The 27,667-nt window shown below is 35.9% G+C and overlaps 2 protein-coding genes across 5 annotated transcripts in view; both read left to right on the top strand.

Moving 5' to 3' along the window:
* The first annotated feature begins 3,477 nt into the window (after window positions 1-3,477).
* LOC129793686 (uncharacterized) overlaps window positions 3,478-27,667 on the top strand; it is a 110,834-nt gene continuing 86,644 nt past the window's right edge. For 3 of the 4 annotated variants that reach the window (XM_055833876.1, XM_055833875.1, XM_055833872.1), the window contains exons 1-2: window positions 3,478-5,514; window positions 6,758-7,182. In XM_055833876.1, the coding sequence (XP_055689851.1) occupies window positions 7,072-7,182 (111 nt within the window). In that variant the 5' untranslated portion in view covers window positions 3,478-5,514; window positions 6,758-7,071. The remainder of the gene's footprint in view (window positions 5,515-6,757; window positions 7,183-27,667) is intronic. The other variant, XM_055833874.1, reaches the window with a different exon arrangement.
* Window positions 23,852-26,045, top strand: LOC129793687 (juvenile hormone esterase-like). The gene is made up of 3 exons (XM_055833877.1): window positions 23,852-24,591; window positions 24,655-25,181; window positions 25,465-26,045. Exons 1-3 carry the CDS (start codon window positions 23,925-23,927, stop codon window positions 25,951-25,953), a joined length of 1,683 nt encoding a protein of 560 aa, XP_055689852.1. The 5' UTR covers window positions 23,852-23,924; the 3' UTR covers window positions 25,954-26,045.

Genomic DNA, 27,667 nt, shown 5'->3' with positions numbered 1-27,667 from the left:
CCCCCATAGATTCTTCAATTAATATTCAATAAATTCTATAACGAATTCTTCTCCTCAAAGGCCGTCCAATTTTCTCTTACGGTTCAGCGTTGGATGAGGAATTTATTAAATTTCAGCCGGGTTCATCTTTTCATCGTGCTCTCTTTCTCCCAAGGAGAGGCAAAGTCCGTGAGACGAAGAATTTTCCTCCCATATATAATATCTGAAATTGATGGAAAATCATTCAGAAAATTACTCCTTACATCCGCCCGGAGTTTTGTGCTAGAGATAAGGCGAGCTCCATGCGTGGGTTCTAAAGGAGAATTTCTCTGAAGAAGTATTTCTAGAAAAGATTCTATTGAGACGAATTTATATATATTTTTTACTGATAAGAATTATTTTGAGTTCCTAAAAGGAAAATTCTATTGAGAATATTCCTTTTAATCTCATTTTAATCTTGAAATGTTTGATTTGATTTCTTGGAAAATATTTTCATTTCTGTCTTCTTCTCATTTGGAAGATTTCTTTGTGGAATTTTGTATTTTAGTAAGCGAATGCGTTTTTTTATGGCAGTCTAGACACACACCAAAAAATGCTAGTTTCTTTTAAAAAATCTCTAGAGTATCAATTCTAACAATCAGAAGTTGTTGATTTATTAATATTTTTAATTTAAAATTTTAAAAAAAATCGAATTATCCTTTTTTTGCATTTGTATAAATAGTTGTATTTTTTATCGTAGCCTGTTCATTTTTATTGCAGTTTTCAGATTCTTAAAACATTCACATACTTTTTTATCGTAGCCTATCAATTTTGAATGAAATTCTGCGCATTTTTCTTGTATTTATTGCTTTTTTATTGCAGTCTATACATTTTTTATTGCACTTTTGGGATTTTAGTACACTGCACTTTACATTTTCTTGTAGTTTAGTACATTTTTTACGCTCTACGCACTTTTAATGTACCTTAGGAAGTTTTATTGCAGTTTGGATATTTTTCTATTATTTACAGGGATTTTTTCGAACTCTTCGAAGTTTTCTAGCACTTTATGTAATTTTTCTAGCACTTTGTGTAATTTTTGCACTATTCGTACTAGAAAAATTGTCATTGCTTACATTTTATACCTTACTACTTACATTTCCCTTTACGTTTTAACATGACTTACCTTAATAACTTAAAGTGAGTTTCCCTAATAAAATCTCCCCGAATTCATCTATAATTTAAAATAAATTCAGTGAGTAATATACATAAAAATCTATTCAAAATGAACCACAAACTTCCGAGTAAAAAGACCTATTTTTAATTAATAAATTCCCATCAAATGAGAATAATTTTATTTTCGCATACAAAGCTCACAAAACTGTTTAGAATTTTTTTTTAACATTGTGGTTTTCCAAAAAAAAACGACACAACGCACTGAATGCGTGAGTCACACTATAAATTACATTTTTATGAGGAGAAAGGCATTCTGAATCCATAAAAATTTCTCACATCAAGTGAAAAAAAACCTATATTCATCCCATAAATCCTCATGAATCTTTTTTTTTTTCTTATCGTAAGTGTTGAGAATTCTCGCCATACCGGCGGGCGACAGTAAATAAAAATCCTGCCAAAAAGGTGCCACCAGCAAATTGGTTTGGTGCGAAGTATTAAAAATAAAATCGCGCGCGCGGATTTATTCGCATTTTTTGGGAATTTTTCCGATGGGGTAGAAGTGTGTGCGAGCTTTGGCCACATGATGAGCTTTCGTCGTTAGGCGGGGAGCTACTTTACAGTAGATGTATAGGGGTGGATGGGGGTGGGGTGGGCGAGCTTTTGGTGAGCATCCCCTGGAAAGCTCTCCTTCATCCCATGAGAGCTTTTGGATGGATGGTTCTCGCGTGTGTATGTGTGTGTGTTGGGGGTGATCCTGAAGTGCTCTCTGGGACGAGCACGATGCGCACGCATCCGTGTCCTGGAGAGGAGCACCAAAAAAAGGGAGCGGCGACAGGGGGAGTGCTCTCAATTGCCGGGAGTCTCTCATGGGAGCCTCATTCACTCATGGCCCGGATTCATGGGTTACTCACTGTTGCCATGTCAATTTATCCCAGCACACCACCCCCATATATCTCACATGATGAGCACAACCATCAGCTCCTTAGCTCAGCAAGTTCACGAGAAAGCTTTCAGCTATATACAAAATTTTATTAAGCTCAAAAAAATGCATTCTGTGAATCGTCAAGTGGGTGCAGAATTTTTTTTTTTACTTTTTGGGGGATTGATCCGTCTCTGGGGTGAGTGACACACAATTCAAAACACCCGACTACCAATCCTCCTGCTTTAGCACCCATTGATTTGCCATTGGGCTCCCTCTTTAGCTCCGCTCAACCATCTCTCTCACCGTCGCGCCTTTCGCGAATCCCAGAGTTGCGACACCCAAGACTACGGAGCTTTTCTTACGGTTCAAAGCATTCCTCCAAAGAGGCCAAAAAAAACGAATCCAGTTCAATCCAATTTGAGGCATTTTCGGTGCGGGAGATATTTCTCATTTTTCTTCTCATCATGAGGAACAATATTTGACTACTATTTACACCCCAAATGTTTACCCAGGCAGGTGATGGAACTAATTTTGGGAATGTCATTTGTTTGTGGAACTGTCGCACGTTTTTTTTTGAAGCTCTTACATCAACACTTTTTGCCACACATATTGTTGAATTTGCATATGATGTTGTTACTTTGTGATCATTCTTCTGCACGGCAGCATCCCCCACATGGGAAATGAATGCAAATTTGGAGGACATAAAGTGTTGTCCTTTGTGCTTATGTAAGCAAAATTCGCTGCGCGATGATGATGTTTATGAGCTTTTTTTAAAGAGCTTTTATATGTTGGAGTTTCTTTAATGAAAATTTCGGGGGGAAATGATAAATAAAAAGATTGAATTTGAAAATTTAGTACGTTACAGGGTGGTTCTGTACGATATTCTAAGATTAATATTCCATTTTTGTAATTTTCCCCGACGTTTTAATTTACAAAAAATGAGCATTTAAACGGCTTGAAGAGGATCAAAGAACGGTATGAATGAATTTCGAGTAAATCTCAATTTTTAAAATTAATTCAGTTAATCCTTTACCTTTTTTAAAATTTCTTGAGAGTCTGAAATTATAAGAACAGGAAGACATTTTTTTTGGAATACAAAAATATTTATTTGTTTTTTTTTAATACATTTTAAGACTTTTTTTTAAGCAAATTATATTTCAATTCATTTTCTGTCAATGTATGTGCAAACCTTGCTGCATATGCTTCAAGCATCAAATTACAAAATTAAAAGAAGGGGCGTGGTTTATACAAAAATCTGTTTTCAATTTTTTTATTAATTGATTTCAATTGAAAGTTTAGTTCAATTTGTCTTGAATATTTTATTATTTTGTTAAAAATATATAAACTACCTTCATTCACATTTGAATAAAAAATGAAAATTAAATTGAATGATTTTTTTTTAATTTTTAAAAGAGGGACATGAAAATTATATTTTTTTTATTATTACAAAGAGCAGTTTTTTACCAAAATTCTTTCTCTGCGATTTTTTTTATAAAGACACATCTCTACTTTATTCGGCTCAAGAAAATGTCTTTCAGATTATTTCTCTTTTTCTAAAATGACCTTTAAAAACATTTTACAAAAAATCCCTATAGACGATTTGTTAAGGGACAACCCGGCGTCTCCATTGCTGATTCTTTCATTTTCTTTGAAATTACATACAGTGAATGACTTGCAGAACGACCTTTTCAATTTTCCCATGTAAATCTACATTAGGACTTTTCCGAGACGAACTTTTCCGGAGTTTGTTTTAATATTGTTTCGAAGTAAAAAAAACTCAAAAAGTCGTTAAGTGAAGCATTAAAAGATATACTTTTCTTTCTTCAAAAAACATTTTATTAAACAAGAAAAACATGCTTTCATAGCATAACACGTTGAGCTGGAAGAACATGAATTACATAAATGGCATAATATGTGTGACCTCATAGACAGGTTAACCCAGATCTTCCATCTGAGGGCCGCACAACTCTGTGGTTGAAGTTTCACAGAGAGTGGTAGCCGATGTGTCGTCATGAGCTCCACTCTCTCTCTCGCGCTGCCACGGAATTCGTGTCAGGCGTACCGAGTGTGTGTGAATGGGATGGTGCTCATGGGGCTGCTGTGCGGACAAGAGGGATGGCATGCGGTGCGAGAGTGAACGACGGCGGAAGAGCGAGTCTCACATGGCTCACACTGGGAGCTCTCGGTTATGCTTGGGCTGTCAGCGAGAGCTCCCACAGTCTCAGCTCGACCTGGCCAAGAGTAGAAGGCATAAAGTCGGTAGCGGTGTCGCGTCGTGAGATCTTTTTAACTCTTTTTTTCTCCTCTTGGTGGTATTTTGCCCTCCACATCTGCGTGACTGGAGGCTGCCAAGAAAGTCGCGTGCTTGACACTAGGATTTTGCACATTGCACGTAAAGGGTGTCCGGAAAACCCTTCACGTTCACCCGGAAATTTGTTGTACATTTTCTTCCCCCCTCGGACAGTTTGTGTGGGGAGAGATATCCAGGAGTTTTCTCTGTGTGTGGTGTGGTCTCTCTTTCTACAGACCACCGTACAATCATCCTACTCTTTCCATCTTCTCTGCCTCTCCCGTCGTGTTCGCTCTCCGTGTGTATTGGGGCTCCGGAAAAAGAAAACTTCACCGCACACAGTGATACGTCCGGGAAAGAAATTCGGAGTGCGCCGAATGGGGGGAAAATTGCCATATAAATCACTTTCTTGTACATAGTGTACCTCCTAACTCCATCTCGGGTGCTTCGTGATGCAAAAAAAGGCATGGCTAGGCCAGCCGCGTGAGTGAATAGAGCAAGGTGAACACGCACAGACTGAACGTGTGGCGGTGTGGGCCCCTACTGTGTCCGACCTAAAAAAGAAAAATAAAACGAGTGATGTGCTAAGAGGTGGACTTGGATGCTAAGTGAACCCCAAAAAATTGCACACACTCTCAAACATACACACAAACCAACAAACACACCTACAGAGTGTCTCTTTAATTTACCTTTTTTTATGTAAGACCTGTATGGGCCAATTACCTGACTGTGGGCCACATACAGTCGCGGAGGAGAACTCCTGCTTGTGAGAAAGTGTCATAGACCACGGTCCGGGTTTGGGCTTATTGCGAGACACCGGAGCCAGTCAGTGACATTTGGCCACGCGGACAAGTCACAGAAGTTGGGCAGAAATTGCCGTCGCCGCCATATCCCAAACTAAATGCAAAATGACCCACTAAAGCGCCCCCAACATTTCACTGTTCGCCCAGATGGCCACAGCCGTGTGGCCCCGTAGTCTCCAACTACAATTCACGACGACAGTGTGTCAGAAAGTAGACTTATTGTAGAGAACGTGCGCTTAGCAAGAAGACCACAAAAGAGAATCCTCTCTGTGTGAGACATTGAGACGGAGGATGGGTGCGAAGTGATCGAAAAAGCCAAAAAAAAGAAATAAAAACAATATTCCAGGCAGAGTGTTGTTAAATTACGGGTAATATAATTATCTTTTTTTGCCCCAAATTTCTCTGTTTATAAAGGAGGTGTGACTGTTTTGATAGAATAAACATCTTTTTTTGCTTCCCCACTTTTGCTTCTCACTCAGTCATAAACTTATAAGATGTTATTGTGGATTTTTTCTTGTTGTTGGTTAGAATAGAAAAGAGCTTTTATTGATCAAAATATAGGTTAAATACCTTTAAAGGGGGGTTTTTGTGCCCTCTATTTTTATTTTTAAAACAATTAGATAATTACGTAGAATTTTAGAATGATAGTTTTTAATGCTGAATATTCTAAAAGAAAAATTATGAATGTTCTAACCTTAAAATTTGATAGTAAATTATATTTAGAGGAATTTTTAACTTTTATATCTGTTAAAAATGTTTGTACTGAAACAAGCGAATTTCAAGGGTTTCTTGGTCGCTGAATAAGGCTCAATATCGTGAAAATTTTATTTTTGCTTCATAAATTCGTTTTGTCAATAAATAAATTACCCTCATAACGAACATTTTATTTTTGAATTCTTTAAGCGGGATATCACTGTAAAAATACTTTGAGAATTTTGTGAATGAAAATGAAGAGAATTTTCATGAAAGATTTTTTTTAAAAAATATTCTTTGACTTGTAAAATTGATTTTTGAGTATCAAAGAAAATTTAATTGTTATAAACAAATTATTTAAAGAAATAAAAATATTTTAATTCAAATTTTTTTTATTTTGTAATAATTTGTAGAAGAATTTTATTAAATTAATTTAAATTCATAAAATTATCTTTTTTTTATGTTTGAAAAAAAATTATTTAGCAACTTTTAACGTTCGTAATGTTTATCAAAAATTCAAAATATCTTATTGAAAAAAAGGAGCTTTTGGTTTTTTATATTTTCGAATATTTAAAGCTTTGTGAAAGTTTGTCAATTTTTTTTTGCTGTCTTGTTAGACAATTACATTTCCTACAATTTTCTCTAAAGCCTTTTCATTCTATTTCAAAGCAAAACGGTATTCTCCTAAAAGTAAGACATTTTTATACAGTTTGTTTATTTTCCTTAATTTTTTATTGAAGAAAACTGTTATACAAGCTTCAGAAAATTGAGCCAATATTGATCTAATTTGAAGCTTCTTTTGAATTTTAAAAGTTCTCTGTTGAACTACAGCCAACATCCTCCTTTCTAGATAAGAAAAATAAAAAGAAAAACGAAATTTAACAACACAAACTGAATGTTAAATTTTCACCTCAACAGTTTCCGTGTACTTGTGCAGATTTCACGAAGAACCCTTTCCCATCGTGATAAAAAAAATTAAAAGAAAAGAAAAGAAAGAAAACATTGAATAGAGATTTGCCCCCCAAATGTGCCCAATTTTGTAAACAAAGTGCAGGCATTTGGCCCCCGTGATTCGGCGTGAGGGTGTCCCCAAGTGCTGTTTGCGAGGTGCTAAAGAGATCGCCACGGTGGCCGCTTCGAAGGGGTCTCGGGGGGCCTCCGCGGGCTGCCTTGGCGCCACACAGGACACCACCGGCGGCGAATCTCCCCGTCAGGGCTCCACAGATGGCCAAATGCAGCGATGTGGCCTCTGCTCCCTGCTGTCGCGCCTCCTGAGGCGCGCCATGTGCGTCGGTTCGCGCCGCGGAAGTGGCGAATCCTACTACCAGGAGCTAGAGACCACTGTGAGTACACATCTCCTCAATGTTTATTGCTCTAACACACAGCCCAACAAACATCTTTCTCAAGTCTGGGAATTTTGAGAATTTTTTTTCTTATACCGTCAAAGCGTCCAATTTTTGCAGCTAAAGTAATTCTTCTTGGTCAAGAATTCTTTCCTTTATCAATGAAATAAATGATAAAGAAAAATGATCGAGTTCTTTGATAAAATTACAACTGAAAGAAGCTTTTGAGGTCAGGCGTGGAACTTAAAATAAAATCACTTGATCTAGTCCTCGATTTGGGTCATCTCACTCTTTACTAAAAAAAAAAAAACTTATCGCAACCAACTTTTCTGAAATTATCACTCAAACACACATTATTTTATCACTGATATCGGATTATCATCATCATGGCTAATAAACCTTATTTTACTTGACCTTTTTACCTACTCGCGGCTATCTATTCTCTATGAGCTACATACATAATAAAATGCAAATGTTTGGCGCGCTCCTGTTATCCCCAAACTCCCCAAATGATGGGGGAAACATACCTATATACATACATAATAAACTAAAATTATGTGCATATGGGAATTTATTGCAATAAAATTGGAAATCCCGCCAACAATAAACCATAATCTCCACATCCACAACTGGACTTATCAATTTAATATGACACAATAAATATTTTGAACCAAACAACGCCGTTTAATGGTTATAGCTTCGAAAAACCCATCAAGCGAGATAAGTGGGTCAAAGAACTAAGTGAAGATGAATTGTTGCCCACTGATTGGAAATTATTGAGAGTTCTAGACGCGTTCTAAAATAACTCATTGATTAGGAATAGAATAAGCAGTTGCATTTTGAAAAAAACAAGATGTTACAATTCAATTTAAGCGTCATTAAACATAACCTCAAAAGTTATTTTAAGAATTTTAAATGTTTTTTTTTGTGAATCTTTGCTTATCTTTGATTCAATTTTGGCTCAAATTGTTTAAATTGTTGTATTCGTTTGAAAAATTTGAAATAAATCATAATCATTCTTTAACAAAAGAATGAACTTTCATAAGAAATAGAATTAGAATTTATTGAATTAAATGTCCAATGGAGACATACCTCCTTATAGGACTATACAAACATTTTTACATTGAGTTGCGATTCGACCGGGACGACGGGAGACTAGCGTTAAATTAAGTCAAGGAGGTAACATTTTATAGTCATATATCTAATAAACTTTGTGCCATATTTTGTGGTTTTAGGTGCAATGTTTAAAAATTCATCTATTTGTCTTCTTTTATAATTTTCTTTTATCTTATATTCGTTTTGTATATGGATGTGTATGGAATAATAATGATTTTACAAAATTAAGTTTACCGAAACGTCGCTAGAAAGAATAAAAGAGCGCCTTTTTATTTAAAAAACTCACAAAATTCTCTTTTAGAACTCTCATAGAAATAATCCTTGATTTTCGAAGTGAAATAAAAAAAATACCTGGATAAATCTTTTTCAATTCAAATGAAGAGCAAAATATCTTCAGGTAGATTGAGACACAGCGCAACCAAAAAGAAAAGAAGAATTTTCATATTTGCTTTACGAGATCACTACTAAGTTTGCGGACTTATCTCTACAGAAACGTCACAACTTAACAATGCCCATGGCAGTCACTTGATCTGACTTGGCAAAAGTGTTTTGGCTGAATTGGGAGACATTTTTCACATATAAGAATGTGACGCAAAGCAACCAATAGAGGATCAATTGAAATAATCTCTTTGAGAGTTGATTTCCGCAAATGAGATAAGACATTTGGCCCCGTGCAGACATCAAAACTCCTCATCCGCGCCACCATGAAATAGCTTCTGAAAGCTTTTCTTTGCTTTTTTTTCGGGTTTTCGTTCAGCCTAACCGTTTTTTTTCTTTAATACATATTTTTCTTTTTTGGGATGCAATGAAGGGTTGGGGGAGTGAAAGAGAATAAGGGAGAGAGAGAGATACTCTCCAAATACTTTTACTCTTATCATCAAAACTGTGAGAGCATTCGTACATAAATGAGAGATAACTTCTCTTATCGCACTGTCAACATGTGGTGTATTATGTGTTGGCGCTATTTTAGCGATAAAATGCGACTGTGGACTCTTTTAGGAAGGAGACACCCGAGAGACAGAAGCTAAAAATGTGTGATCACATGAAGGGTTAATTTTTTTCTCCTTGGCTAGAATATTTTTTCTTAAACATTTTTGAAAGTTAAATTCGTTGTACGTCATCATCGGGCGTCTTCGGGTGTCTTCGTTTGTTAGAAGATTGATTTTCAATGTCAAAATTCAAATTTAAACTGACAGTTGTATATTTGTTTATTTTTCCTTTAAGACCTGACTTCATAGGTGCTTTTGACAGTTAAATGCGGCCCTTATACAGTGACCAAGAAACCCTTGAAATTCGCTTGAAATCTGGAAATTTCAGTTCAAAATTCGAAGATTTCAAGGATTTCTTGGTCGCTGAAGGCCCAATATTCGTTAAGTTTTTTTTTTGACAAAACCTATCTTATCTAGGTGATTTTGACACTTAACACATCGTTCGTCATCTGAAAATATCTTCGTATGATCTTCGTATGTCTTTATGTGAAAGATGAAGATTCATTGATAACAAAAATTCAGAAACTGACAGTTGAATGTTGATTTTACTCAACACGACATGATTTTTCAGGACGTTTTTTGACAGTTTATCATCGGGTATCTTCATGTCAACGAAGAATGACTTTTAATGTCAAAATTCAAATTTAAACTAACAGTTAAATAAATTTCGTTACTTTTTTCACAAATAAATTATAAAAATTTTCCAAAAAGTCATTCAAATAAGCTGAAAAGAACGCAACAAGAGGCTCTCCCATCCCTCAAAGCTCTAACCCTCCATTACAGTGTAGAAGAGTCACCAAAATAAAAAAAAATAAAAGTAAGGAATGGCTGGTGAGGGAATTATAACAAGCCAATATTAGCAATGCTATCAATCACTCTCGCAGGGAGGGTGTATCTGAAATTCACTCAAAAATAAACACTCTTCTTTGTCAGAGAGATAGAAATCTACCGACATGGACGAAAGTGTACAACAGGGGAATAATCCTAATTCAATATTCACACCATGTGTCCATTCCATCACTGTCTATTTAAAATTAAGCACCATTAGGCCTGCCATTTCCCATCAAAGTATATATCGCACTTTTCCCAGGGCTTTTACGGGTGTGTTTGTAGTATTGGGATTCCTCCCCAACATATAGGCAGGTGTACCACATACATATACCAACCTACCCCCCTCTAGAAACGTATTGAAGTTGAGTGATTAATTATGCAAAGTGACTTTGAGAGCGATAGAGAGAGTGTCGCTTTTCCATGAGACACAGCCACCACCCCCATCATCCCCATCTCTCTTTGGTACAATTCAATTGATTCTTTGGGCTCGTCTTGTGAGTGCCAAGGTTCATTTTCACATGGCTCCCCATTTGGAGAGCTTTTTCTCACAGCATGGCGCAACACTCAAGGGCTCTGTCGCGCGGTAAAATCAACACGATAAGCGGGAAGTGCTTCGTTGTATATTTATTATTCTAGAGCTTCATTAGAAATTGCAGAAATAGACATGTGCATCATGTATGTGCCTTTAAGTGCTTCTCCTAAAACCTTCATCAAACATTTTGAGAAATCAGTTTTCAATTTTCTTTTGCAAGCCGTTAGCAGTTGTTACCGGAAATGGTTTGTTTTTCCACGGGAGAAACTTTATTGTGAAGTTTTCATTTTACTTCAATTACTCACAGACAAGTGAGTCAATGAAAGGTTTAAATTAAATCAATTAAATTGATAAGAATTCTTAGTTTTTTTAAAAAATTATAATATAGGTTAAATGAAGGAGCTTTTGACATATAGAAGCTCCTTTTAAATAAAATTCTCTGCAAAACTTTTTTTATGTTATTTATTTTGTACAGGAAAAATTTTACAAAACAATTAAATAAAATTCAGGTGCATAAATAACCCGCACGAAAGCACACGAAAGCACGAATGTGCCAAAAAAGCTCTCCTTTTGCGAACCTTTTGTATATTTTCATGGTTAATTATGGGGTATATAGCAATGAATTTATTCAAACAAACCACACCCCCTGCTATTTTTGGACTAAACCCAAAGTTGAAGAGATTCTCATGCAGAGTTTTTCCGTTTAAGTAGAAAACCCCCCGGTTGGGAGAGAAAGAGCTTTCGACAGACGACCCAAATTGCAAAAGGAAATCCCCGTGAAGGCGAACATTTTACAAGCACCACCACCCCCTTAAACCTTTCCACATGGCCATTTGGCGTTCTTCTACACACACACAGAGAATGTCTGAAATTGTGTCATAATTCGCTGGCCCCAGAGCCAACCCTCCACCCCCCTGTGTTAAGGCAATGGCGCCCTCGAGGGCATTTGCATTTGCCACCTCCTTGGCGCGTCCAAATAGTGGCGTGCAAGATTAATGAGTGCCAAGATTTACTTTAATGCAAATGTGGCATGAAAAACACTGATAAACGGCATTGGGGGCACAAAGGGTCGCATGTGGGGTGAGATGGAGCTTTCTGCATGTGAAACTTCAAGACAATTGCATGCAATGTAGCGGGAGGGGGGGGGGGTGGGGAGAAATTTTCTTTTCCGGGTTTGATGGGTGAAAAGAGGCGAATAACTCGTAAATAGGGGATGGGGGTGGTTCATGAATAAAAGAACATATAAAATCAATTTGTCATGAAGATACAGAGAAGATGGTACTTGGACTGGAACACATTTATTGACCAATTTAATACTCCCGCACCCTTCCATCTGGCTGGATGATCCCAACCAGCGTTCCAGCCATGTACATCTTCTTCAGCTCCTCATTTTGCATAGAAATCGATTCTTGAGGCAGCAAAAGCAACGAAGAAAATGTCTTCAAGTCGCGTTTGTTGAGACGCTATGCAATTTTTTTTCTTTTATTTCTCGAATGCGCGCAAGCTAAAAATAGATAAAAGAAAATTTGCAGAAGCGTGCATTTTGGGTGAATTTGTGCTATTCTTGGAATTAAATGCAAAAACCATTCGATATTTGCTTTGTTCATCTCAATTATTTCTCTCTGTGCATTTTATTTGTTTTGCTTTTTTCGTATTTGATTGTTTTCTTGTTGTTTGCACAAAAATAAATTCGTTTTTTTTAAAGGTTCTAATATCAAAAATTTAAATTTTCTGCAATTAAAATTATTTTATATTTCTCAATCATTTTACGAAGTTCTTGCGGTTAGTTTATGAAAAAATCTTTGAGACTTTAAATTATTTCCTGTTCGAAAAAATTCGATATCGAAAAGTTAAGTTTTCGTAATATGACTGGAAAATATTTGTTAGAAAAAATTTCCTGAAAATGAATACAAAACTTTCTGAATTGATATTTCCATTATCCGTTTTATAATATTGGTTTGAAAAAATCGATATCGAAAGTGCTTACTTCGAATTTTAACAAAAATCAAGTAAAATATTTTGTTATTAGTTTTTTGTAACTACATATCAAAATAATTTTAATTAATTTAGTTAAAGAAAAAGAATAATTTCTCAACTGTAGTTAAAAATTCTCCGTCAGAAAAATTCGATATCGAAAAGTTGAGGTTCGAAATTTTATAATTTCTAGTTTTAAAAGAATTTCTTTTATCCCAAATGTATTAAAATGGTTCTAATATACTTTTTAAAAAATTTCAAGGAATTCTAAGGAAAATTCTCTGTTAGGAAAATTCGATATAAGAATATTTGACACAGAAAAATTCCACATAAAACCCCCCTAAATGATAAAGCAAAACATTTCTCAATATAATGTGGGGGAAAAGCTACAAAATCATAACTTTTATAGACTAATTTGCCATAAATTTTAAATAAAGATGTAGCTGCGGAGCTTTTATATAAACACAAACATACAACATTCTTTGTGAAAGCCCCAAATTAAGCTCACAGCACAAATTTTCCATGTTTTTAGCAAACAATACGTCCCACCCTTGAATATATATAGCGAGAAAATTCCTCGAGCCCAAGGAAAAGATCATCAGTCTGAATGTGAAAGAGGGTCATTAAGTTTGGAGAAAAGCTCCGTCGATACACACCGCCACCCCGCCCATCGCTTCATAGCCAACATTGGAGAATCCTTATGTATGGCAAAAGGTCAAATGTTCCTGACATTTTCGCACATTCAATAGCTTGTCAAATAGTTGCCGGGAGGGAATTTAATCGCATTTTAGGGAAGGACGAAAGCGGAAATACTTTTATTGCTCTATCTCGTGCTTAAATTTGATGTGTTGCGAATAATGCGATTAAAGGCGCAAATTTTTGCCTTCTTCTTGGATGAATTTTCTTCATCCCTCAGTGCGGGGGCGTAGATGGGAATTGCGCGAGGATGAAACATAAAAAAGCTGCTTTTATTTGTCATCACATCGCAGGTGACTTTATGGAGAGATTTTGATGATCTCGCACAAGGAGAGAAAACATTAAAATTGTTCACAAAATTCAACGAAGAAATAAATACTTCTTCCACTTGCCTCGGGTTTTCTTTCTTGAATTTCTTCCTTTTGTTGGTTTCCGCACCATTTGGTTGTCTCTCCTTTTGCCTCAACTTTGCGGTAGAGGTTCCAACTTTGTGTGTATGATGAGAAATTTAATGACTTTTACAAAGTTTGCATTTTATGGCTTCATTAGGAAAGAATTTCTTCCTTTTCTATTTTTCTTAATGAAATGTCTTTGTTCAATTTTTGAAAACTTGTTGTCATTTGTTATCTATTTTTTATTCTTTCTTAAGAAAAAAAAAGTTCCAAAGACTCTAAGTATTCTAATCAATTTTACTTCAATCGACAATTTTTATTCAAGTTTTGATTGAAATTTGAATTGAAGAAAATTTACTAAAAAAATATTTACCTATACTAAAACTTAAAAAAAAATGGAGGAATTATAATTTAAAACTACAGTAGAAAGAGAATTTCTTAAATTTTCAAAATGGCGTCCTTCATTCTAAGTAGACAACTACCGCCATCTCTTGCAGATTCTTAAAGCACTGAATTCAAAATTTGTCCTTTTCTATCTAAACTTAAAGAATTCTGAATTATCCAAAAACAAAATTTTATTGTTTCACAGCTCAAATTAATAATTTTCAAAATGGCGTCCTTCATTCTAAGTAGACAACTAACGCCATCTCTTGCTTAAAAATTTCCAGAAGCTCTAAATTAAAAATCCACATTTCTTTATAATTTTGCTGGTATAAAAGTAAACTTAAAACATTTAAAATCACATAAAAACAAAATCAATCAATTAAATTTCAAAATGTCGTCCGTCTTCCCAGATTGACAACTACCGCCATCTCTTGCGTAAAAATTTCCTAAAGCGCCAAAAGATATTTCTCTCATTTCTTTAGTATAAATCTTCATGAAAAAAAAAGAATTGAAAAACTACTGAAGCGTGTAAAAATGCAATTTTATTGGCAATTTCTCACACTATTGAAAAATACTTGAAAGAATTTTCCACACTCTGTGCGCGGTGTATTTTCTGATAAGGTAAAATGAAACACAATTTCCCCATTTAACAACTGACCGATAAGGGAAAATTTCCACGGATAGTGGACTAATTGGAAAAAGTTACAATAAAAGAGCTTTTTCACAGAGGGAGTGAGAGAGAGAGAGACTGTGATGAAATTTTTGCTTTTATTTTGAAAATCTCGCGTGTTATTTGGTATGAATTGGCGGGAAGGGCGCAAATTGGGATGCATGGCCGGAAGCATGTACATATGAAGAGCTTGAGAAATGGGTTCAATGAAAGTGAATGTTGGCACCCTTTTTCGGGGCAACGCCGTCAACTTGCATAACATCGTGTGACGGAAACACCGCTTAATAGTGATTATTTCCTTGCACCACCAACAACAAAAAAAAATCTCCCCACAACTCGAGAGCTTTTTGCCATGTGGTTCACATTTTTTGTTGTTGTTCTGTATGCCCCCTTTGTGTGCTTTTGTGTGCGAGGAGAGAGGCTTTCTGGTACAGAATATGTAATAAGTTTGGTGCAGGTCAGGGCTCTTACACACTCTTAGTTCGGAGTAATAAATTTTATGTCGTGTCAGTGAGACTGTGTGTGCTCAAAGTTTATGTGCCAAAGAACTTTTTTTTTCTGCTGCCCCCCCCCCACACCCTCTCGCTAGCGGAGCTTTTTCACTCCCTCTGTGTGTTTGAAAAATGTCTCGGTGATTTTTTTCTTCTTTGTCATCATTTGTATACTGAATGGAGGAATGAGAAAAAAATCACACGTCCAACTATTAATTTTCCTCTCGCGAAAGCTTTCAAAGTGAAAATATGCTAAAACTTCTTTGCGACGCTCGGTGTGCACGTGAGGTGTGCAAAATGATGTCAAGCATCTCAAGTATAAATTGATGCATTACCATAAAAGCCAATACGGTGGGTTATTCGTATATCTCGTGTGGTGTACATGTCGCTCAATAAATCACCAACAAAGTCTCACCTAATGTGTGGCAGTCAATGCGTTTTATACAAATCACAACACCACAATCTGTAGCACCTAAAAGAGGCCCACATTTGATTGTTCGATCTGTGAGCACGACACTCTCTTGGCCCCCATTGGTGATTAATTCTCTCCAAGGAAGACTGTCAGGTGATGGTGTTGCCTCCATTAATCAATATATCTCCTCCTCCCATTCTTTTCCTCTCACTGGACAATGTGCCGCAAGTTCTCCATTAGAGTAAAGAAAATTTTAAGAAGAAATCACTTTTTGAACAAACAAAAAATTTCCAAGCAGTGTTGCAGTGAACTTGAAAGAAAAAATATTGAAACATCCACCTTTTGCTTCGTGTGCAGCAGATGGGGTCACGTCGTTGTGAAAATGAAGAAAAAAAATAATCAAACCGTCACGGAGCTTTTTTTCCCTCCCTCTCATCCTCTCGAGCTGTCGTTGCAAAATATTCTTCTGACATTGCAATGAATGGTATCTATGTACATATAATACACTATTATTGATTAATTGTTCTCCAACATAGAGAATTTCTATAGACTTCCCCACCATCTTCATCTCCCGGAACATTCAACTTCCTCAGACAGTTCCATTCATGTGAAGTGAATCCCGAAAAAGACCGAGACAATGCATTAGATTCCTCTATTGATTTTCTCCCGGGGCAATGACGGCTATATAGGGGGAATACATCTGTCGGAAAGCTTATGGCATTTATTGGGGATTTTATTTTGATTTTTTCTTCAATTTTCATGATTATTTTATCTGAAGATTCTTAAGATTTTATTCCGAAAGAACCTTACAAAATGTTAAAAATAAATTAGGTTGTTTCTCTTAACCCTTTAAGGTTTTTTGGGTCATACGCTGACCCAAACGTGAAACATTTTATTTTTTCAATTATTTATGAATGTAATTGTTTTTCCATGTTACAAATGCATCAAATTCACGCATAAGGGGTCAAAGAAGACGTTCTGAGTGAGAAAAGTCCTCTAAAAAAATTCATAGAATAAAAATCGCAATAAAAGAGCGCATGTTTCAATGTTTTTATGTTTCACGTTGGACGTTAAAGGGTTAAAATTAGGGGTTAAAATAAAATAAACTTAAAATAATTTCTCTCGAAAGAATTTACTTTTTCACCCTGATAAGCCATTTTTAAGGTTCTGAAGGAGCAAAGTAGTTTTTTTACGATAGAAACATCTTAATTTTTCCTCAGATAAATTGAAAATCTAATATCCCAAAATAGTTTGAATTATTAGCAGCCCTTAAAATAGCGCAGAAAGCTCTAAAAAGGGAACGATAGCAATCAGAATTCCCTCTCATTCATTTTCACTATCACATTTTAGAATTGATTTGAGGCTTTTCCACTTTATCGGGAAGAACTATGTGGTGGCAACAATGTCAGTGGGTGCCTTCTAGGGGGGTGGTGTCAGTGACTATGAGAGGGTGTAGCAGAGTGCATCATGTGTTGAGACTAAAAATAAACTTTTGCAGATGAAGGTGATGGAAAAGATGTGAGAAAATGATTTTCACATGCATCTGGAGAAATTTCTATTATTTTTCTTATTTTTAGAAACCCCATTTGGGGATGAAAAGTTCACGGAATTGGCGGAAAAGCTCCTGAGAATCACAGCGAAAATTTTCAACAAGAATAAAGTTAAAAATATCCCATCAACCAATTCATTGGCATCGGAAGATAAACACGCCTCAAGAATTCAATTGAGGTGTGTGGATGAGGCTTCAAACACATATAAACGTTAGAAGAAAAAAATATGAGTCAAGCTGAGGAGGACTTTTTGGGGGGAAGGCTACACAATAAATAAACGTGACATGTCATTTTTTTTCTAAAAATACACCCCGACACAAAATATTTACTTACTCATTTTAACGCGGCAATGCTTCTCGCGGGTGGTTGGCTTTTCTATGTAGCTTATTATTTTTTTCTCATATAAAAAAAACATTGCGAGAGATTATCATTTATTAGTTGGAGAGTTTGACTAAAATGTTTGTAATTAACAATTGTTTTGAATTTGAAATTTAATTGTGTTTGACAGGAAATTTATGCAACTGTCAAGTTTTTGACAGATATTTCATTTGGCGTTGAATTTAAATTTATTACTTTTCATGTAAAATTTCATTTGAATTTGCGCAAAGTAATACTACCGTTGTAATTTTAAATTAAAATCACTTTTGACAAGAAATTACCCCATCTGTCATTTAGAGTAAAATAAATGCCATTGTGACAGATAGAAAACTAAATAGAAGAATTTTAATTTCCAGTAAAATATTTCTGTAAAATTATCAACTTTTTTTTTAAGGAAATGTTTAAGATGTCAGGCAAAAAATATTGTCAACTACTCTGTGAAATTTTGACAGTTTAAATTGCATTCAAATGTCAATTTAAATTCAAACCCCTGTCACTTGCAACGAATCTCCTGGACATTTTAATGTAGAAAATCTCTTAAGTTTCTCTCTGATTTTCAAACATTCCCAAGCAATTGTCAGTCATATCACAATCTTGTGATTTATTTATTAAAAATATGAATTTATAATTTCATAAGAAATTAAAATTGATTCTCCTCCCAACAGCACTCGTGAGTTCTCAACAGTCAGATAAACTTCTCTATGCGAGGCTTTTGAATTGAAAGGCGATCTTCTTGAATATACAATGAACAAGAAACTATCAATTAACAGGCTTTTAGTATTTCAAGTGAATATATAAAGTAAATGAATTGCAAAATAATTCCATCAAAAGATCAAAAGGAAGATTACAGCTAGTTGCATGCTGAAGAATCTCAAATCACTTATTGTTCAGTGATTGAGCGCATGATTAATTAAATTTAATTGAAAGGCGGGAGTTGTTTTTTTTTCGGTGGATTCAGGAAGCAAACGAATCACTTTGAACATACACTAAAATGTAAATATTTACAATGCGGGAAATGGGTGAAGTAGTTTTTCCCTCTTGTGCTTGCATTTTCCTTCTATTTTCTGCTATTCCTTTTTTGCATTGACTTTTGCCTTTTATCTCTCAAAAATTGCTCCATAATCACCCCCGAGAGGTTGTTGAAGTCAATTAGCTTTCCCCGAAAATGAGAGATTTTTCCGAGGAGGATTTTTCTTGTTTTTCTTTCTCCTTTCGCGACCAACTGGGGTAATTGAATTGAAAGAATGAAAAGTGGAGGAAGGAGATAATTGAAATTCACCTCACATTCGGGGCTTTTGTGGGAAGACTTTTCTCCCAGAGCACGATAAAAATGCACGAAAGCTTATAGAAAAAAGCTCCCTCTGCTATAGAAGAATAATTTAGCTATGTAGCAAAGTTCAATGACAGGTCAGTGGCCATTAGGAAAATAGGTCGAATAGATTAGAAGAATAAATTCAATTTTTCAAGTTTAATTTTGCTCCACATTTAGTTAAAACTATTTGTGGAAATTCATGTAAATAAATTCAAGAACTATTAATCTACCATTTTCACAGCCACTGAGCTTTTCTCACACACACATACTACTCACATATATAACCCCCATTATGAGCTTTTCCCGTTATATGCTGATAATGTGGTAATTTCACGTCAACTGTGAGTCAACAGAGGGTGAACAGACACAACATTCCATTTAGTCTTGCAATTCCGGAAAAGATATTTGATGTGTTGCATTGGATTTATTTATTTAGTGGTCTATCTAAATATTTATTACATACACAACACAATAAATGATTATTTCACAAACTTTTGGTGATTTTTATCTCTCTTACAATGTTTGTAACATGTTGCAAATACTTTGATTTGTGGGATTTATTTGATTTTGCTTATTTTAAGTTTATTTCTCATTTATTGGGGTGGAGTTTGTCATGCAAATAATAAAGAAAAAAGCTCAAGAAATGAGTAGAAGAAGGGAAATTTTACGGTTATCGGGACTGAATTGAAATATACGATAATAATGCAAAAGTTTCGTAATAAGTTTAAATTTCTTCTCTTTAATTATTTCTAAGAAATTAGTTTTATTATAAACGATTTTTTACTTAATTTCTGCAGCAAAATCTTCTATTTAACTCCTTCTTCGGCTTTTAAAAAATATCATTTAAATATATCCACCAAACATCAGCTAATCTATCTTAAAGTCTTAAGATATTTCTCTATTCAATATCCTTAAATTTCTGATTACCAAATTTCGCCTAAAAGCACGCAATAACCGTCTCGCAGACAAAACTCTTTAAAAATAATTTTCCATCACAGTCAAATATTCATAAAAATTGCGAATAAAGATACCATGAAGGAGAAAAAAGCTTGTTGGTCCATCAAATTAACCAATATAGAGAGTATAACATCATGTCTCGCTCTATGAATATTCTGTGTTTAACCCCCAGAGAGGATAAATTCATAGTTTATACTGTCACAAAAAATTACTATATTGATGCCAATGAAAAATGAGACGAGCGGTCCCCCCATGAGGGCATCAAGGAGAAGCGAGAGGAATAAAATACAGAGAGAAAAAATGAAGAGTAAAACGAAGATAACACGAGTCCCAAGAGGAGGAGAAAAATGCGTAAAGTGGGCGAAATATTAAAATATAATGGAGGGAAATTGCCTTGACAACTTCATGCCATGCTCTTACACACGTAATAATAATCATAATAATATCACAATGTTTTGAGGACGGACGAGAGCTTTTTCGCCCCCGGAGCATCGGAAAGCCCATTAAGCAGCCATGGTCGATGATTTCGGGCTGTGTGCGTGGGTGTGGGGTCCATTGCTGGGACATCCGAAAAGTTTCGCGTCATGTTCGAGGGTGGGTGCGTCGTCGAGAGCTATCGCTCCTTTTGTGCTCCCTTCAAACCGGGGGAGTTCACTCTCTCTGTGCAAATCCTCTCTCCCCCAAAATATATATCAAACATGAGGGGATTCATCGTCCAGGACAGGCATGCAATTACACGCCACAAAAGCCACCCACATACCTCCCCAACCCCCTCCTAATCGTACATGAAATTCGCTTGTTATGCGAGGGTGGTTGGGTGAGAAAGCGATATAGGGTGTGCCTGTAGGGAGAAGGGGAAGTGGGTGGTGTGAGAAAGCTCTGCCATGAGTAAAGCTTTGCAAGGTCAACAGCCTCACTGCACAATTATGTTTATTCTGCACGAGAAGGCATGCAAACACGCTGGCAATCCATCCTGATTTGCATTGCCTTGCAGCGAGGATTTTCACTCTCGAGGATTTTCATTGAGGCGGTAAAATGTGGGCCACACGGACACTGTGGAATTTGCAAAATATATATTCCACGGAAAATCACCCCCAAAGAGTTTCTATCAATTCACTTTGTAAAGCATATTCAACAGATTGGGTTTGTTTGTTACTTTTTTTGCCAATTCAAAGGGAAAATTGTGTTTTAGTTTCAATGTTCTTGTTTAGATTTCCATTTCATTACAGGGAGATTTTTCTATCGGAAAAAATTGTTTAGAAATTCATCAATGATCCATGTTAAAAGCTCAAAAAAGCTCTTTATTAATCAAATTCAATTCAAATCCATTTAACTTCCACAAAAACTTGAGGATTTTTCTTTTAGAATCATTTTTGGCTTCTTAGAATTTTCCATTAGCCTTTTAGAAGTTCCTTGCCCTCCTTCATGGGGCTATGAATCCTCCACTCTAAAGAACTCGGCCCAGAGAAAGCTCACAAGCTCACTTAGGACCTCACCCCAACATTCTGGGTAACTGATAAATATTTCATGTCCTTTTTATGGCTCATTAATTTTCGGCTATGCTCAAAACTTTGGGCTCTAATTAATTTCAAGCCGCCTCGAGAGATTTTCCATTCTTCTCTCACTCATGTTCTGTGAGGATTTCTCGACAGGCTTTTATGTCCTTTGCCCGGGATTTTTTTTTTAACAACCAAAAACGCGAATAAAAATCCTTTGCAATTTTTCCGGAGCTTTTTTTTTTTAAATTTCTTGTTGTAGAGGAAAATTCATTGCTTTCACGTCAAATTCATTGCTCCCTGCGGGGTGGTGTGCCTGTGACTCTGGGTATAGAAGGATCAAATAAATGCCATTGACAGTGCAAAAACAAACTACGCTGAACCTTTTGCCCATCGATTAATGGACAATTTTTTCATGCTACTCAATTGGATTTTTTTTCGTCTCCTTTTGCATTCAAAAGCCTGCAGGGAAAAACGCGGGAAATGTGAACATGAAAAATCATAAAAAAGCTCTCTCATACGCCTGGTGCTGCAAAAAATGTTCGAGAGGGAAATAGAAGTATTTGAAAATGTTAGTTTATTTTTGATTTTTCCACGCAGACGAGAAACGTTTGATGTGAAGCTTCCGCTAAGCTGTTTTCATTCCCAATTCATCTGCTATTTTGGGGTAAATACTATAATTTAATATTGCTCACGGGGACTCCAATTGCTTCATTTTTTTTTCCTCTCCCCTCTGCCCGCGCATACCTTTCCCGCACACATCCATGAGATTTTAGGCAGTGATGTGTGAGAGAAGAAAAAGTCTGCTGAACAATTAGTTTGATGCTTCGGGCTGATTTTCTTCTACTTTTTTTTTCTTCGTGTTATTCAGCTTCTTTCACGGGCCCTCGTTTTCTCGCATCGTCAGGAGTTTTTCCCGTCAATAATTCAATGTGAGATTAATTGGAATCATCTCACGTGATTCCTTTCTACGTCAATTTTCACCTCCAAACACACCAAATTGCGTAGAAATATTTTTTTTGCAAGTCCCCAAGATTAGATTAAGCTTTTCCACGTTATTCCAGTCCCAAAAGCTCATTATGCTTCTCCATCCCCTAAATTGCCCTTCCGACTCTCCCAGGGAGTAGTTGGACACAAGAGAATCCTGCAGAATTAACTTAACTTCTCAGCTTGTCCATCAATTAAGCTCCAAAGAGCTTCAAATAAAGCTTCAACCCCTTTAAAAAAAATTCTCAGAAAGAAGGATTCTTATCAATTTTGCAATAATTCTCCTTATGCGATGATTTCAATAAAATAATTTATGAGAATGGATTTTCCATAAGCATTACACCCCCGCGTGAAATTCACTCAAAGCTCGTTACTTTGACGGGGGTGGTGGAGCACGAAAAGAAAGAGCTGAAAAGAGGTACTTTAGCACAAAAATGGCTCACTTTAGAATCTTCGCATTTTTTGTGCATTATTTGAACCATCCCCGGGGGTGGTGGGTGGAAAAAAAATCACCCCTATAATGGGGCGTGTAAAAGGTTGTATTCTTACACAGTGAATTATGCACCCAGTGCTCCACCCGCCTTTCGCAAAGCGAGGGAATGTATTCGAAAAGTGCTGACAAAGAGTCGATAAAAAAGGGAATTTCTTATGGGGAATGTTGAGGATAAAAATGTTGAACTAAATGCTTCGCTCTATTTGCTAATTGACGAGCTATTTGCTCTCGAACTCAGAGAGATCCCAAAGCTCTCCCCGCCCCAACCGCACATGGGAAAAGCTCCCGAGGGATCATTATGCTGTGCACTCTTCGAGGCCAATTAGATATCTCCAATAAATTGCTCTCATGGGGATTACACGGAGGATTAAATGCGTCCGTTCCGGAATATAAAAAGTGGACGAATGATGGGGGAGGGATAGTTTTTTATCCTTCAATGGAACAATTCAAATGGAGGGATTGAATTCCATTTGCTTTGAAAGCATTGATTGGGGAGCTTTTTCTGTGTATTTATGTGGAAGAGAAAGAAACGATAATCGTTGCAAAGACGAGCTTTCTTGCTAAATAGTGGAAAATCAATAAATTAATTTATTTATTGAATTAGTTTTGCGAGTTAGTTATTTTAAATTAATAATTAATTTAGAAACATAAAAATAATTAAACGGAATTTAGTACAAAAATAATCGAAGAATTTACGTTCAGAATCAATTTGGAGTTTCTACCAAAATTTGCTTGAAATTAGGAATTTTCTCATTAAAGTTCTAAACTTTTAAGAATATTTTTGAGTGCAGTATTCTACTTGAATTCTACAGCGTAAATCATTAATAAATTGCACAATGTTCTCAATAAAGATTAAGAAACTAAATGTTTTTCAATTTAATTGTTTCATCACGAAGTTTCCTCTTTTATAATTTAACTTTTTCATCAATTTATATTTTATTTTCTTGGAGTTGTTGCTGTGTGGCAAAGAAACGCGTTTGAAGAACTTCGTGAGACACGTTTAAAGTTTTCCAAACCACGGATTAGTATAAAAGGAACTACTCGCTTGAATTTTATTCCTTAAGTGAAGTGGCAAAGTGAAAATGAAAGTGTTCCTTCTATTCTTTCTTGCGCTCATCTGTGGTTCTGTGTGTGATGACGTGGTAGTTACGGTGAAACATGGAAAACTCAAAGGAAAATATGTGAATGGATTAGAGAAGCCTTATGAGGCTTTTTTGGGTGTTCCCTATGCTAAACCACCTGTTGAAGCGTTGAGATTCTGTAGCCCCGTTCCGTGTGACCCATGGTATGATATTTACGATGCCACGTATGCACGAAAGGAATGCCTGCAGAAGGTCTATCATGCACTCGAACCGTACACAACGGGAAGCGAGGACTGCCTCTATCTCAACATCTATCGTCCACACAAAAGGAACTATCATGAGAAGCTTCCTGTTATTGTCTACTTCAGCTTTGGTGGCTACGAAACTGGGCACACAAGCCCTGAGAGCATTGCTCCGGATTACTTTATGGACACTGAGCAGGTTATCGTTGTTGTTGTGCAGAACAGACTAGGTGTCTTTGGGTATTTGAGCTCCGGAGATTCCAGCTGTCCAGGAAACTTTGGACTTAAGGATCAAGCTCTGGCTTTGCGATGGGTACATGAGAACATTGGAGCCTTCCAGGGTGACAATGGCTGTGTAACTCTCCTAGGAGTAGGAGCTGGAGCCATTACAGCCCAGCTTCATTGGCTTCATCCTGAAACCTCCAGTAATTTATTCATGAATTGTGTCAACCTTGCAAAATGATTCTAATGAAAATTTTTTCATACAGAGTTCTTCCATCGTGTTATTCTTAAAAGTGGAAGTGCCGTAGGTGATCTAGCAGTTCTCAAATGCCCTAGTAATCAGTTCATTCATCATGCTAAAGTGATTGGAATAGAGAATCCTCAAGGATTCACTTCGCATGAATTGACTGAAAAACTCCGTAAAGCCGATGCTAAACTACTCCTATCTGCCTACTACAGTGAATCCTATTTAGTTGGCAATATGCTGCCGTACCGTGTTGTGGTAGAGAAAAAATGTCCAGAAGCTTACGTCACGGAGGACCCAATAGGAGCATGGAAGTATGGACATTTTGATCCTAAACCTCTGTACGTGACCTTTACTCCGTATGAGGGAAATGTAAAAGCTGGTCTATTTCTCAATGAACACTACAGGAAGAACTTTAACCTGAACGTTGATAAGTATCTTCCAAAAATTCTCAATATCGATCCTAAATATTTGCCTGAAGTTAAGAAGTTCTATTTTGAGGATCAGAGTTGTGAGATTACAGACAAAACTGTCCCCATTTATATCAAGGTAAGTTAGACTTGGTATAGTCTGGTAAAGATTATTCTAAGTCTGATCAGAGATCTGTGTCAAGGCCTACTTCAAAACCTACTTTAAAGTTTACTTGAGGGCTGTTAGGGCCTACTTTAAGGCCTGTATCAGGACTTTTGTTGAAGCCTGACACTTCAAAGCCCTTGTTTAAGTCAGTTAAAGGCTACATTTAATTTATTCTCGGTTCTAGCTAGCTAGAAACTAGAAAAAACAACTTGTCCGTAAATCGAAAATCTTTGCTGAACCTGATCTTCTCTTTCAGATGATAACAGCAAGGAATTTCCACCAATCAATGTACAATACAGTCAAGTGGTTTGTCCACAATGTTAACACATACAAGTATCCTCTATCCATTGATGAATTCAAATTTAACGGACCACTGCACTTTACAAAGTTCTTCTCAGGCTACGACGTTAACCTCGATACAGGCTTCTGTGACGATCTGCTCTATCTCTTCCGCCTCCCGACAGATTTCCCCGAATTCAGCAAACATTCCATTAGCTATCAGCTGAAGAGTATCTACGTGGATAGTCATGTTAATTTTGCCATAACCGGTAAGGCTACAGCGTATACGGATGTACATCCCTGCGATGATGTTTACTTTGACAACTACGGTTTTTGCGAATATCAAGTTTATGGTAATCAATCGGAATGGATTCATGGAGTTCTCCATGATCAAGTTTCCGTGGACTGTACGCATTGGTTTGATCTGGAACAGATGGAATTTTGGAATAATATTTCTTTTGACTAACTTGGTAATCAAGCCATTGAATGATTGATTGTAACGGAAAAGAATAACAGGTTAAAGAAAATTGCAATTCTAATAAAGGTTTTTAAAGCAAAGTTTTGTCTTGTTTTCTTTCCAGAAGAGTAAAAATTGATGATTTTCTTGTAAAAAAAAAAGTTTGAATAGCCTTTCAAAAGGAATTCAAACAATATGGCGGGTACATAAAATGAGATAAACGGCTTTGATGTGAATATAGCAGCAAGCAACAGCGCTGCCAATTGCAGGAACTAACTGCAAAAATTCAATGTAAATCAAAACTTAACGAGCTTTTAAAGCCAAGTTTAAAGCTTTTTGGACACTTAGACAAAAATTTGAATACCTCCCATTTTATTAATTAAACTATAATTAATTTAAATTTATTAGGAAAATTACCTAAACTTTAGCTTAAATGGCAATTCAAGTGAAATCTTTCAGTAAAATAGAAATTACTTTAATACATTGAGAAGCCCACACTAATTAAGCTCCAGAACTTCAATTTCTGACATTGATTGGCTGCAAATCAATTTGGCTTCCAAAACACTAACAGTTGGTTAATTGCATTCAATTTTGTGATCAAAATGTGTTTGCTCTGTGATCATTGGGCGTGCGTGTGGCATAAGACGTTTTGTGTTATTTATATTTGATGAGTGAATGACACGATATATCCCCCGCCTTGCATTGGATGCAATTTTAATGAGCGCCGCTTTCAAGTTCTCAAGATTTACCTTGAGATTGAAATTGAAACCACTGACCTCGTTGGAATTCTGCGAGCTTTACGAGGGGAGAATTTTATGTTATTTTATTTTTTTTATGATTTATTGCACCAAAGTGTGTGCTATATACTCCATATTTTTGCTATATAGTTGAAGGAAAACTTTGTTACGATTAAAAATCCCATGATTGTGGAAAATCGAGAAAATTAGGAAAATTAACAAAAAATTGAATTTCCACTTATATACAATTTATTTACAATAATTCAAAGAATAATTTTACAAATATTTCCACGCGGTTTATAATTGAAAAATATAAAAATTGGGCGCCAGATCACCCTAATATGGTGATCCCGCGTGGGAAAATAAAGAAAATGTGGAAAATAACTTACATATTTACAAATTTGCAGCAAAAGGAAAATTATATACAATATTTCACTTAAAATTAAAAAAGTTCAAAATTCAAAACTCCACAATCCATTTTGCTGCCAATCTCAATGACGGTCGTCAGGGAAGAGAGTGAGAGATGTTCCAATTCCCAGCTGGAACCCTCAGAAATTCAAAAATGAACTGTGGCGGGGATACAGGGTGCAACAATATCTAATACTTAAAAAAAAGAAAAAAGAGAAAAAGAAAAAAGAGTCTTGACTTGGGGAAAAAGGAATAGAAAATATAGGATAAGGGAAAGGATATTCAATTGCACTCTCTGAAAATCCTGCCCGATATTACACCATAATATCCATAAAAAAATAAAAAATAAAATCATCAAATTGTTTTAGATTTAGAACTTCATTAGAATATAAGAAAATAAACAAATCCATCAAGGAGAATATTTCATCTGCATATTCTTAAAACTATGAAAGGAGAAATAAAAATTATAGGAGAAATAGTACACGGGGGAGAAAACTCATTGTGCGTCCACTCTGAAAGTTCTACCCCATATTCAACTATTAACACCCACTTAAGGAAGATGGAAGAAATAAAAAATA

This window comes from Lutzomyia longipalpis, chromosome 3, assembly GCF_024334085.1.
Source record: "Lutzomyia longipalpis isolate SR_M1_2022 chromosome 3, ASM2433408v1".
In the NCBI taxonomy this organism is placed as follows: Eukaryota; Metazoa; Arthropoda; class Insecta; order Diptera; family Psychodidae; genus Lutzomyia; species Lutzomyia longipalpis.
Note: the sequence above shows the minus strand (reverse complement) of the source record. Positions and strands in the feature narration are given on the sequence as shown.